Source organism: Ursus arctos, unplaced genomic scaffold, assembly GCF_023065955.2.
Source record: "Ursus arctos isolate Adak ecotype North America unplaced genomic scaffold, UrsArc2.0 scaffold_22, whole genome shotgun sequence".
In the NCBI taxonomy this organism is placed as follows: Eukaryota; Metazoa; Chordata; class Mammalia; order Carnivora; family Ursidae; genus Ursus; species Ursus arctos.
In genome coordinates, this window is record NW_026622897.1 from 5227363 (window position 1) to 5240296 (window position 12934).

The 12934-nt window shown below is 39.2% G+C and overlaps 1 protein-coding gene across 2 annotated transcripts in view; it reads left to right on the forward strand.

The window, feature by feature from the left end:
- Nucleotides 1–9819, forward strand: part of CUL5 (cullin 5) — an 88383-nt gene extending 78564 nt beyond the window's left edge. For both annotated transcript variants that reach the window (XM_048217211.2, XM_057316593.1), the window contains 6 exons: nucleotides 74–197; nucleotides 1393–1568; nucleotides 2125–2286; nucleotides 3032–3150; nucleotides 3968–4091; nucleotides 6273–9819. In XM_048217211.2, coding sequence (XP_048073168.1) covers nucleotides 74–197; nucleotides 1393–1568; nucleotides 2125–2286; nucleotides 3032–3150; nucleotides 3968–4091; nucleotides 6273–6467 — 900 coding nt within the window. In that variant the 3' untranslated portion in view covers nucleotides 6468–9819. The remainder of the gene's footprint in view (nucleotides 1–73; nucleotides 198–1392; nucleotides 1569–2124; nucleotides 2287–3031; nucleotides 3151–3967; nucleotides 4092–6272) is intronic.
- The last annotated feature ends 3115 nt before the right edge of the window (nucleotides 9820–12934 follow it).

Below are 12934 nucleotides of genomic sequence, written 5' to 3' on the forward strand. Positions count from 1 at the left end.
TCAAAGTTTTTCCTAATAGTATATCAGATTATATATTATTGTTCATTACCTCTTTTGTCTTTGCCTTTCATAGGAAGTTGGTATGCCAGCAGATTATGTAAACAAGCTTGCTAGAATGTTTCAGGATATAAAAGTATCTGAAGATTTGAACCAAGCTTTTAAGGAAATGCACAAAAATAATAAATTGGCTTTACCAGGTATTTTATAATTACGTGTGTGTGTGTGTGTGTGTGTGTGTATACATATATATATATATACATATATATACCTTTTTAAAGAGAATATTTTTGTTTTCCAGTATATTAAAAATGAACTCTAGCAATAACAGATACAAAGATGTTACAAAGTCCACAGTCCTTGAAGACATCCAGCAAAACAGAATTTAACAGAATTTAGATTTGCTAATCCTTATTTTTATGTATGTATGTATTCTTATTATTTTTTACTTTTTAAAGATTTATTTATTTGAGAGAGAGAGAGAGACAGAGAGAGAATAGAGCAAGAAGGGTAGAGGGAAGGGAGAGAGATTCTCAGGCCAACTCTGTGCTGAGCGCAGAGCCCACCACGGGGCTCACTTTCATGACCCCGAGATCTTGACCTGAGCTGAAACTAAGAGTTGGATGCTCAGCGGACTCTGCCACCTAGTCATCCCTATTCTTTATTTTTTCAAAATAGCCACAACTCACTGCCTGAGGTTTACATGTTTCAGAGCCAGTCACATGAAGAGACTTACTTATTTCTTTTTTATTTTAAGATTTTATTTATTTGTTTGTTTGTTTATTTTTAAGTAGGCTCCACACTCAGCATGGAACCCAACAGGGGGCTTGAACCCATGACCCTGAGATCAAGACCTGAGCTGAGACCAAGAGTCGGACGCTTAACTGACTGAGCCCCCCAGGCATCACCCCCCCCCCCCGCTTTTTTTAAAAGATTTTATTTATTTACTTGAGAGAGTGAGAGAAAGAGAGAGCAGGAGTAGGGGCAAGGGCAGAGGAAGAAGAAGACTCTCCCCTGAGCAGGGAGCCCAACGCTGGGGTCGATCCTAGCACCCTGAGATCATGACCTGAGCAGAAGGCAGACGCTTAACTGACTGAGCCACCCAGGCACACGTGTTCCCCCCCCTTTTATTTAACTTTTATTTTTAAATAATCTCTACAGCCAATGTGGGGTTCAAACTCATGACCCCAAGATCAACAGTCGCATGCTCACCCAACTGAGCCAGCCAGGCACCCACTAATCCTTTTTTTTTTGTAAATGACACTTTTAACAAAAATTTTAGGGTTTTGTTTATTTTTCACCAATGCTTACCCAGTATGTACATATTTATTTCTTTTTAATTTTATACATTTTCAAGATTATTTATTTCATATTTTCTGATATTCTTGCCTATAGCTGATTCTGTTAATATAAAAATTCTGAATGCTGGCGCCTGGTCAAGGAGCTCTGAGAAAGTGTTTGTCTCACTTCCTACGGAACTGGAGGATTTGATACCTGAAGTAGAAGAATTCTACAAAAAAAATCATAGTGGTAGAAAATTACATTGGCATCATCTCATGTCAAATGGAATTGTAAGTAGAGGGCGTGTTAGTTCTGATATTGGTTTGACTGAAAGTACCAGGACTCCAAATAAGAGTTGCTTAAATAAGCGAGATCTTTGTCTCACGTGTGCAAGTTTGGACAGGTCTAGTGAATCCAGTCCATGGAGTTGTAGGGATGTGGGCTTCTGGTTGTATCAGCACATTTCAGGTATTGCTCTTGTCTGCAGATCCAATATGATCCCCACTGTGGCCATCTTCCAGCCCAACAGGAAGGGCAAGATGAGAGTGTACCTTACTTCAGGAGCAACTTCTAGAAGTTTCCCCATCATTTCCCCTCATATCTCATTGGGCAGAAATGGTCACATAACCACATTTTGCCCCAGGCAGAGCTGGGATTTGAGCCTTTATTCTGGGCAGTCATTAAGGTCTGCTAAAATTTTGATTACCATGAAAGAAAGGAAGAATGAATATTGGAAGACAGCTAGCAGTCTTTCTCATGTTTAATCTCATGTAAGGGAGAATATGGTAGAGAGATGGTAATCATCCTGAAGAGAGTCTCATCTCTGTATTATTTTGTCTGTTATAGATAACATTTAAGAATGAAGTAGGTCAGTATGATTTGGAGGTAACGACGTTTCAGCTGGCTGTGTTGTTTGCATGGAACCAAAGACCCAGAGAGAAAATCAGCTTTGAAAATCTAAAACTTGCAACTGAACTCCCTGATGCTGAGCTTAGAAGGACTTTATGGGTTTGTTTTATGTTTGTTTTTAAAGTTGTATCCAGTCACAAGGCGGGAAATATTTGATGGCTTGCTTACAATAAATTTATTAATTCATAGCACTCTGAAAATGATCTTCAACCAAGAAAAAATACACTAATGAGGTATTAATGCACCAATGAGGTATTCATGGTAAAGAAATTGAAAATAAGCAAGTTACCAAGATGGTGAAAGACAAGAAAGAAAGAAAAAAAAGATTGAGTTTGCTTAAACATTACCCGTGAGGAGTGTGACCAGAGATTTCATACTGAGAATGTGTTCAAAGATTTTATGGTGACCAAAAATGTAAGAATTAGAAAACTTTGGTCTTTTTGAGGGCCGGCAAAATGTACTTGTTGGTCTCCTGCTCATAGCTACATTCTACCCCTTCTCTGCAGACCTCTTGAAAGTTCCAGAATAATAATTGTCTAGAGGGAACTAGCTGGTGTGTAACTGGTAGGTTGGTTTTGCTGTGATCCCTGTGACCAGTCCCTCTGGTCTCTTGTCTTACTGTAAAGAGATCATTTATTGCTTCCTTCCTCATAAGGGACTCTTTCTCCTTGTTCTTTTCTCAGTATACATTTACATTGTTATGTTCTTCGAGGTACCAAATAAAAATTGAATTGTTATTTTGTGCTTATAATGTGTTCTCACCTCTTCTAGTCATGTTGGAAAATTGATCTTAGTATTCCACACCATTTATAGATGTTAACTGTTTTCTTTTTATTCTTCATAGTCTTTAGTGGCTTTCCCAAAGCTCAAGCGGCAAGTTTTATTGTATGAACCTCAAGTCAACTCACCCAAAGACTTTACGGAAGGCACCCTCTTCTCCGTGAACCAGGAGTTCAGTTTAATGTAAGGTTGATGTTGATTGATGTAAAATAAAAATACCTTGTTTGAATTTTGGAGTTTTATTGTTAGTGCAATAATTATGTACCTTATATTTTATTTAAAGCATCACTCAGGGGCTATGCCATTTAATTGTTTATTAAACACAGTAATGAACTGAGGATGCTTACTTCTTATCTGTCAAAGATACATTTTGGTTGTGGTTACATTGCTTTTCATCTTTAAAGATCCTGTTCAACTCTGTGGGGCGCCTGGGTGGCACAGCGGTTGGGCGTCTGCCCTCGGCTCAGGGCGTGATCCTGGCGTTATGGGATCGAGCCCCACATCAGGCTCCTCCACTGTGAGCCTGCTTCTTCCTCTCCCACTCCCCCTGCTTGTGTTCCCTCTCTCGCTGGCTGTCTCTGTCTAATAAATAAATAAAATCTTTAAAAAAAAAAAAAAAGATCCTATTCAACTCCAAAGAAGCTTCATTCACATAAAGGACTTTTTCCCCCTAAGATCCATTTAGATGATAATGTTAGTAGCAGCCCCTGTATCTCCAGCTCTCTACGCACTTTGATGGCAGTATAAATTACATAGCTCTGTTATTACAAGGAATTGTTGTCACCCATACATTATTAACTCAGCTTTTGTTGTGTTTTGGGGAAATCATATGATTCATTTTAAATAAAGCTGTATGTTGATTATTTGTTACTTTTTCTTTAAACAGTTCTGGAGAGTAATCTTCAGAATATTTATAAATCTTTTTTCTCAGACATTGTTGCTGTAACATGATGTCAGAAGGCCTTCAACTGTAAAATATTTGCTTCAATGTTTTTTACAGAAAAAATGCAAAAGTTCAGAAAAGGGGTAAAATCAACTTGATTGGACGCTTGCAGCTCACTACAGAAAGGATGAGAGAAGAAGAGAATGAAGGAATAGTGCAGCTCAGAATACTTAGAACCCAGGTTTGTATAAGACGAATGTCTGTATTTTGAAAAAATTTCATTTTCTGTTTTTTATCTTTAATTTTTCTTTAAAAGCATGTAGGTATTCAAACTGTTTGTAATGAAGAGCTAATTTTCACTTTACTTGAGTTTAAAAATTATATTGCTGGCATTCTCTTAGCTGCCGAAAGAGACGTCTGTATGTCTTGATGGCTTCTGGTAGATAGATTCTATTGGTTTGGCAAAACCTCGGTTTTGCCAGTAATCTGGGCTGTCCCTTTAGGTAGCCTTTCTCATTTCTCCCTGATCTTCCTCTACCCAGCCCCACTCTGTGCTGTTTCACAGATGGCATCTGGAAGGACCGAGGGTGAGAGGAATTCACTTGACCTCGTAGTGACAGTGGACAGTGAAGGGATTGTCATGTCCTGGTGACAGTGTCCTGGGTTCTTGCATTTTGTGTGCAGTGCTTTATCTGTCAGCTGCGGGAACCTGACTTTCTGTTGCTGTCTGCTGCTTATGTCTGTAGCAGATGGGCTCTGGTCCATTCTTTTTCCAGTTGGTAAGGACCACATGGGCTCTTCCCTGCTCTGACTGCCTGTCCTCTTTCTTATGGAGTTCTCCAGCTCTCTGAGACTCTGCCCCGTCTCCCGTGTGGCCCCTTGGCCTGCATGCACTCTGTCACTCTCACCTGCTGCTGTGGGATTACTCATGCCTGGCACTAAAGGCCTGTGGGGGTTTTGTTAGCTCTACACCCTATCTGCGTCATGTGGGAACTGAAGGAGGTTCAGGAGTACGTGTTCTTCCCACCCTGTCATGCCCCTCTTCCTGTGACATCTGGCTAGTGAGTGCAGACCAGGCTCCCCACCCCCACTGTGCTCTCTGTTTTCCTTGTCACTTCTCAAACGCAGCCGCTTTCCGCCAAAGCTTGGGTCACTTACCGTCGGTCTTCTTCCCTGGCTCCCGAGATCTCCGCGTGTCTGAAGGCTTTCCCCCTTCCTTTCTGTCTGGATCCTTGACGTAAGCCCCTGTTGTCGAGAGCCTGGCATCTGGATACATTGAGAATGGAAGGATTTCACTGACCTCCTCATGACAGGGGAGGGATCCTCATGTCTCTGCCGGGGAAGAGTCTTTTCTCTTGCTGGATGGTGCCTGGCCCCCAAGCCTGTTACCGCTTTGCAGCAAAACTTCACTTTGAATGTGAAAAGTCAGTATTACCTCTCATTTTCTGTTTTCACATTTCCTTTTTAACAAATCCTAATCTCTACCAAGGCAGACAGATCCCTTTGGTTTGGTAAGTATAGAGCTTGTATGGGAAAAGCAAAAGAGAAAAGAATATTTAATGATTTTCTAATTATCCCTATTACAAGCTTAATAGTAATTAAATCATCAAGGAAATATTTATAACATTGACTTAGGTGAGGGGTGTCTGGGTGGCTCAGTTGGTTAAGTGTCTGCGTTCAGCTCAGGTGATGATCCCAGGGTCCTGGAATTGAGCCCCGCATCAGGCTCTCTGCTCAGCAGGGAGTCTGCTTCTCCTTCCTGTTCACCCTGCTTGTGCTCTCTCTCTGTCAAATAAATAAAATCTTTAAAAAAATAAAATTGACTTAGGTGAACAGTGCTTACTCCTGTAGGAAGTCAGAATATTTCATTGACTCAATAAACTGAAGGTAATATTTATAACAAATATAATTTATTATTCTGATAAATATGTAAAGAGTAGTAATTACTGATTTTTAAAACTAGACACCAGCTGGCATGTGCTTCTACACAAAGAAATAACTCTGCCTATGATGGAAAAGGGTGGATAAGGGGTTCGTTGTATCTTAATTGATATTAACACAATACCAGGTTATATATGTATTATGTTCACAGGTAAGAGAATTTTTAAAATGTGCATAGTATGGAAAAAAAATAATGGAAGGAAGTATCCCAGAACATTAGGTGTGGTTTTCTGTGGAGAGGTTATGGGTAATTTTGCTTTTTCTTATTTTTCAAAATCTTTACAATCAGATTTTCTTTTACAGTGAGTGGGGAGAAAAAAAGAATTTTATTTGTTAAGTAAAAGCTGCTGGTCTCAAGATTAATCTGGTGATTAGTCTTTTGGGTGGATGTCGGAAAGTGAATGAAATACATAAAAAGTCATGTTTTGTTGTTTTACTTAAAATTTAATCTAATGATCTTTCATTTTTCTTTTTCTTTTAGGAAGCTATCATACAAATAATGAAGATGAGAAAGAAAATTAGTAATGCTCAGCTGCAGACTGAATTAGTAGAAATTTTGAAAAACATGTTTTTGCCACAAAAGAAAATGATAAAAGAGCAAATAGAGTGGCTAATAGAGCACAAATACATCCGAAGAGACGAGTCCGACATCAACACTTTCATATACATGGCGTAGCCTTGACTATCATGGGCAGCACCGAGGACCCAGAGTTCAGAGTGCGTGGGCAGGAAGTGTAACAGTTTGTGCTGGAGGAAGGTGTATGTGGACTTTGATTACATAAATATTAAAATCTCTGCCTTACCTGACGAAACAACTGTCTTTTGCCAGTCACATTAGTTAGCATGATGGCATTCCCTTCATGTTGCACACTCTGTCACAGCATGCTGTTTTGTGGGGAAACTTGCATTCATGAAGAGCCCATGATGAACTTGTAAAAGTAAATTTGATTGAAATCCACCAGAAGAAATGGGAAGGGTGAGGGCGGGGTTCTTGTTGCTTTTTTTTTTTTTTTTTCCTTTTTTTCCCCCCTCTCTTACAAAAATGTACTTGCACAAGGAAGGATCTTCAGATGTTCGTGCACTGAATAATGCTGTTCTGTTTTGTTTTTTAAAATGCAATTAAAACTAGAAATAGCACTCTTGGTTTCTTTCGATCAAAGGAGGGAGCTGGTCTACACAACATTGGGGGAGGGCAGATGTAGGTGAGAAGATAAATATTTAATAGTATAACACTATTTGTTCACGCCCCGCTTCAGTATAGTAACTGGACTTAATGGTGATCTGAAAATAGATTACATTTTTCCAACTTACAAACGTTGGCTTTCTTTAAGCAGGAGACTGCTACTTTAGTTGTTTGTTGTTAAATAGGGAGATTTAAAATCTTATATGGCTGGAGAACTTGTTTTGAAAAACTGAAGCTTATATTAATTTGTTGCTCCAATTGTTTAAAAAAATGTATGGAGATAGGTCATTTCACCTGCAGAGTCAAAATAGCAAAACAAAGCTAGTAAGTGTGTTCACTAACACACGTAATGTTTGTATACCTAATATTTATTATGCCAAATTTATTATATCCAAATTTATTAAAGACAAGGCAGAAATCTACTCTCATACAGTTATGTAACTGATCTCTTGATCTGTAGCATAGAAATATTTTGGAATTTCAAAGTCTCATGATTAGGGATTTAAAGCGTCAGGTTTCTGGAAAGGAAGACATTCTGTTTTAGAAAGTAGTGAGTAGTCCATTACCTAGGGGGAGGAGAGGAACGACAACACAAGACCTGAAAAGCATAAGATAAGCAAAATTGTTGCAGTCTTAATATGAGAAGTAAACTTGCCAAATATATGTACATATATATTTATATATTTTAAAAATAAACGTTTTTAAAATGTTCAGAAGGCAACACTTACCTTGTTCCTTTCAGTCAATCCAAAGCAGCAACTTACTGGTTGCTGGTAACTGAACACCCAGAGTAATGCGGAGTTCAGGACTTGAGGACACGGGCAACTTGGCGGAGAAAATCGTGTTCCCTGTTGGGAAAGAATGGCTCTACGTGGATTTTTATTCATTATGCTGCACGTTCCAAGTGTTTTCGCAAATACTTTTCTATCTTGTTTGATACTAAGTAATACTTTAAACCTATGATTTTGGAAATAGTAGGAAGTGGAATGCTGAGCTTTGAAAGGTGTATGCTTAGACAGTATTATGCAAAGTGCTTTCAGGAGCGGTCCGTGGCATCTGTCCCCAGTCCCAGGAGACGTTGTGAGCTGCGTGCTGAAAGGAAGGAGAGCAAATTCAAAACATCGAAGGTGTCACTGGGTATAGTCACATGTCTGTTCTGAAACTCATAGGAAATTGGAATTTTGTTTCTAATTTAAAATCTTACATTTAACTCTGGGGGCAGCATGTGTCCATTATTAGACCGAGTGTCTTGTGGAGAATTAAACTAAATTGATGACTGTGGATGATGGATACATTTGAAGTTAAAAAATAATAATTTGTAATAATTGTGGCCCTTACGTTTAACAAAAAGTTCAGGATCAGGCATATTTGCTTCTCCCATATAAGAATGCCCACGGGAAGACAATGGAAGAAAGAATTACAGGTTATTTTTTAAAGTTTCAGATTTGTTGCTTTAAACCATAATTGTTCTCAGAACATGTTTGGAATTTCTTATCTTTTTGGTCATTTAATTTAAGAATTGAGAGCCATGATGTTTTGATTTATAAAAGAAAATTTAATGCAAAAGTGGGTAACTAAATCCATAGCAAAGTTTTCTATTAAATTTTATAAATTTTTTAATAGCTAATTATGTCCTAATTGTATTTTGGGAAGTTGAACAGCAGCAAATACTGTAGACTTAACAGTTTTCATCTTCTTTTTGTTGTTGTTATGTATACAAAAGTTTAACTACTTTTTGGTGTTTATTTAGTTGACAGGTGCCTATACCATTAAGTTTTCTTTAAATGTGTCTTGACAATAGATTTGCTAATTAAAAAAAAAAAAGAATCTGATAAAAACCTTACCAGCAATTAGCGAAAGGTACAGAATCACAGCTAGTATCCTTTCTTAAGTCCCTTCTCTCTGCGCTTAAAAGTGGTGCTGTCTGAGCGGGGATGAGAACTGACATAGTTAGGGGAGAAGAATCCCGGCTGCCAGGAGCAGGGCAATGGAACGCACCACAGGTTAATTTAAACTGTGAACACTAATATAAAGATGGAGCCATCTGGAAAATGTTAACCTCTGTTGTCCTCATTGCCAGAGTAAGTAGACATGAAGCAAAACTTACAAAGTAAAAGGAGCAATTGTAATGCTTACAATGAGATAAATATTAGGACATTAGTGTTCCAATGATTTAATGAGGATCTCGAAGTAAATTATGAAGTCTTCCAATTTTTACATTTATTGGAGAGGTCCCTGCATTGTCAACCTGTTTATTTAAGTCTCTTACTCTTATTTTGTGCATAAATGTTACAGTTTCCAAAAATGAACTGTTAGCTTTCTTGTTTTTACTTTTTATTGAATTTAATACAAAATATGACCGGAGTAGTTACAAAGTATTTTGCATTATTTTCAGTAGGATGTCATTAGCCCGGCTCACGGGGCAAATTTTAAAAATTCAATTTGGGTGAAAGATTTGCTAGTTTTCCAGAAAGATTTGCTATCGTAAACTCAAGCCGGTTTTTCTATTTTCATGTAAATGACTGGGATGCTATCTTATAAAACTCTTCCGAGGTCATGTTTGTGAAATCAACATTACATGAGAGCTTTCCTGTCATCTACACTATATATGTCGTCTGGAGTGTTGAACAAATTTGCGTTCCTAAGTTGTACTCTATCTTCGTATGGTATATACGATTTTGAATGTGTGCCACTACATACTGAGATGATAATGCTGTACAATTTTAAATGGTAGCAGTTTCTGTATGCAGTAGGCTGAAATATTTTGATGAACTGCTTAATTTTTGGATTTTATTTTTTAAGTTGTATAATTTATTTTCTTGCAAAATAAAAATGTAATATAAAAGCTTTCACCTATCCAGAAAATGTTGATGTTCTACTATTAACTAGTTTTTAAGAGTTAAATTTGTGGAATAAGTATATTTATACACTTCGTGGTGAAATAGTAAATCTTAGCCTGAGGAATCAAACATGAAAAGTAACCCACTTCTTTTAGATTTCGAATTTTAGTCCATAATGAAAGCTATCAGGAATATAGCTTTCTCGATGATAGCAGCCTAAGGTTAGCATGCCTGGAAAAGATAAACTATTTCAGACCTGAAAGTGATTAATGCATTCCTTCATCAGGTTAGATAGGCCATGTCATAACCACAGTTTGAATTTTATATCAGATAAAAGTAAAAAAATACATAAAATTATTACATTTTGTGTTTTTTTGAAAATTTGTGAAATATTTAAATTTCAAAGCTAGAGATAGTTTGGTAATAAGGTTATGAGGATGGACAGTGTCTTTCGCAAAGGACCATAGACTGGGTGGCTTATAAACAGCAGAATCTGTTTCTCACAGTTTGGAGGCCGGAAGTCAAAGGTGAAGAAGGTGCCCGCGTGGTTGAGTCTGGTGATGAACCTCTTCCCAGGTACAGCGGCTGACTTCTGGCGTGTCCTCACAGGGAGGAAAGAGGGCTGAGAGAATTCCCAGGGTCTCTGTGTAAGGGCAGGAATCTCATTCGTGAAGGCCTTGCTTCCTGAGCTAATGACCTCGCAAAGCCAAGCCCACCTCCAAATACCATCCCTTTGGGGATTAGGTTTCAACATAGGATTTTTGGGGAGACACAGACATTAATTCTATTGTACTTAATGACCCTAAGCTCAGCTTGGGAGTTGAGCAGGGCTTGGGGAGGGGTGGGGAGTTGATGGGAGAGTGTGGTCTCCGTGTAAGATTCACCTCAACCTGGAGATCGATTCACCGTCACTTGCTCAGGCCCCTCCTTTGGGCCCTGGGAATTCTGTACCGCATAGCTCGGTGTGCTTCACTTTACTACATTTTGCAGAGAAGTTTTGTTTTGTTTTACAGATTGAAGATTTGTGACAACCCAGCTCATTTCCCAATCGCATATGCTCACTTTGTGTCTGAATCACATTTTGGTAATTTTTGCAATATTTGAAACTTTCATTTGTTAACGGTGATCAGTGATCTTTGATGCTACTTTTGTAATGGTTTCAGGTGCCCCAAACTGCACCCACGTAAGGACGGCAAACTCAACTGATAAATGCTGTGTGTTCGGACTCCTCCACCAACGGACTGTTTCCCCAACTCCCTCTCCTCAGGCCTCCCTGTTCCTGAGACAACAGTATTGAAATTGGACCAATTAACAACCCTACAGTGGCACCTAGGTGTTCAAGTGAAAGGAAGAGTCAACCATCTTTCACTTTAAATCAGAAGCTAGGATTAATTAAGCTTAGTGAGGAGGGCGCGTCGAAAGCGGAGATAGGCTGAAAGCGAGGCGTCTTGTGTCAAACAGCCAAGTTGTGAATGTGAAGAGAAAGTTCTTGAAGGAAATTAAAAGTGCTACACCAGTGAACACATGAATGATAAGAAAGCCAAACAGACTTACTGCTGATACACAGAAAGTTCTAGAGGTATGGATAGATCAAACGAGCCATAACTCCTTGAAGCCAAAGCCTGGCCCAGGGCAAGGCCTTACCTCTCTTCAATTTCGTGAAAGCGGAGAGAGAAGAAGCTGCAAATGTCTGAAGCTAGCAGAGGTCAAGTGCAAGGTACAGAATGAGTGCTGGCGTTCAAGCGACGGCAAGTTCTCTGAAAGCATTAACGAAGGTGCCTCCACGTAACAGATTTTCAGTGTGGATGAACTGGCCTCCTACTGGAAGAAGCTGCCACCTAGGACTTTGATAGCTAGAGAGCAGAAGTCAATGCCTCAAAGCTTCCGAGGACGGCCTGACTCTTAGGGGCTGATGCCGCTGGCGACTAAGTTGAAGGGAATGCTCGTGTACCACTCTGAAAACCCTAGGGCTCCTTAAGAATTATGCTAAGTCTCTTCTGTCCGTGCCCTACAGATGGAACACCGAAGCCTGTATGTGAAGAGTGTGTTACTGGCACAAAAGTGGACACGTAAATCCATGGAACAGGATAAAGAGTCCAGAAAAAAAGCTATGCCTATACCGTCAATCTATGACATGGGAGGCAAGAATATGCAATGGGGGAAGGGATGGTCTTTTCAATAAATGGTGTTGGCCAAACCAGACCACTTTTTTTTTTTTAAGATTTATTTACTTATTTGAGGGGGGGAGGGGCAGAGGGAGAGGGAGGATCTCAAGCAGACTCCCTGCTGAGCGCAGCCCCTGATGCAGGGCTTGATCCCACAGTCCTGAGATCATGACCCTGAGCCGAAATCAGAAGTCAGACACTCAACTGACTGAGCCACCCAGGCGCCCCCAAACTGGACTACTTTCTTACACTGTGCACAAAATTAAGTGGTTAAAGACCTAAATGTGAGACCTGAAACCACGAAACTTGAGACTATACGAAAGTGAAGCAAAGGAAGCCGTCAACAGAACAAAAAGACAACCTAGTGAATGGGAGGAAATACTCGTAAACGATAAACCCAACATGCAGGTAATAACTAAATGTATAAAGAGCTCATTCACCTCAACGTGGAAAAGGGAAAGTTTGTAATTTTGTATAATTTTTTTTTCTCAGAGTCCCAAAAATATTAAAAGTTGAATCGAGTCCGGCTAAAACTGAATACAAAAAGAAACCTGTGTGGCACGTACACAGTAGGCGCTCAAATGTGGGGTGAGTGGGTGAGAACCCGTGTGCTTGGGAATAGCATAGATCGGTATCTTAACCTTTGAATGAGGAGCCTTTATTTTCCGATTGCTTATTCTAAGCTCTAAAATCAAATACGGGCTTTGTATGTCATTACATTCTGTTTTGACCCATGGACAGCCTGGAGTCTTAGATTCTTGATTTACAAACTTTCATGAATGTCTGATTAAAGAGAAAGATATCCATGTAAATATATACACAATTGTTTGTGTAAATTTTAAATGTTCCCACACTGAAGATCAAAAACGATGATCGTGACGTCCTAGAGTGAGTACAGAAGTAAGGAGCCGCTTGCTCTGCGGCCCGGTCATGATCTCACGTCACACGTGCTGGT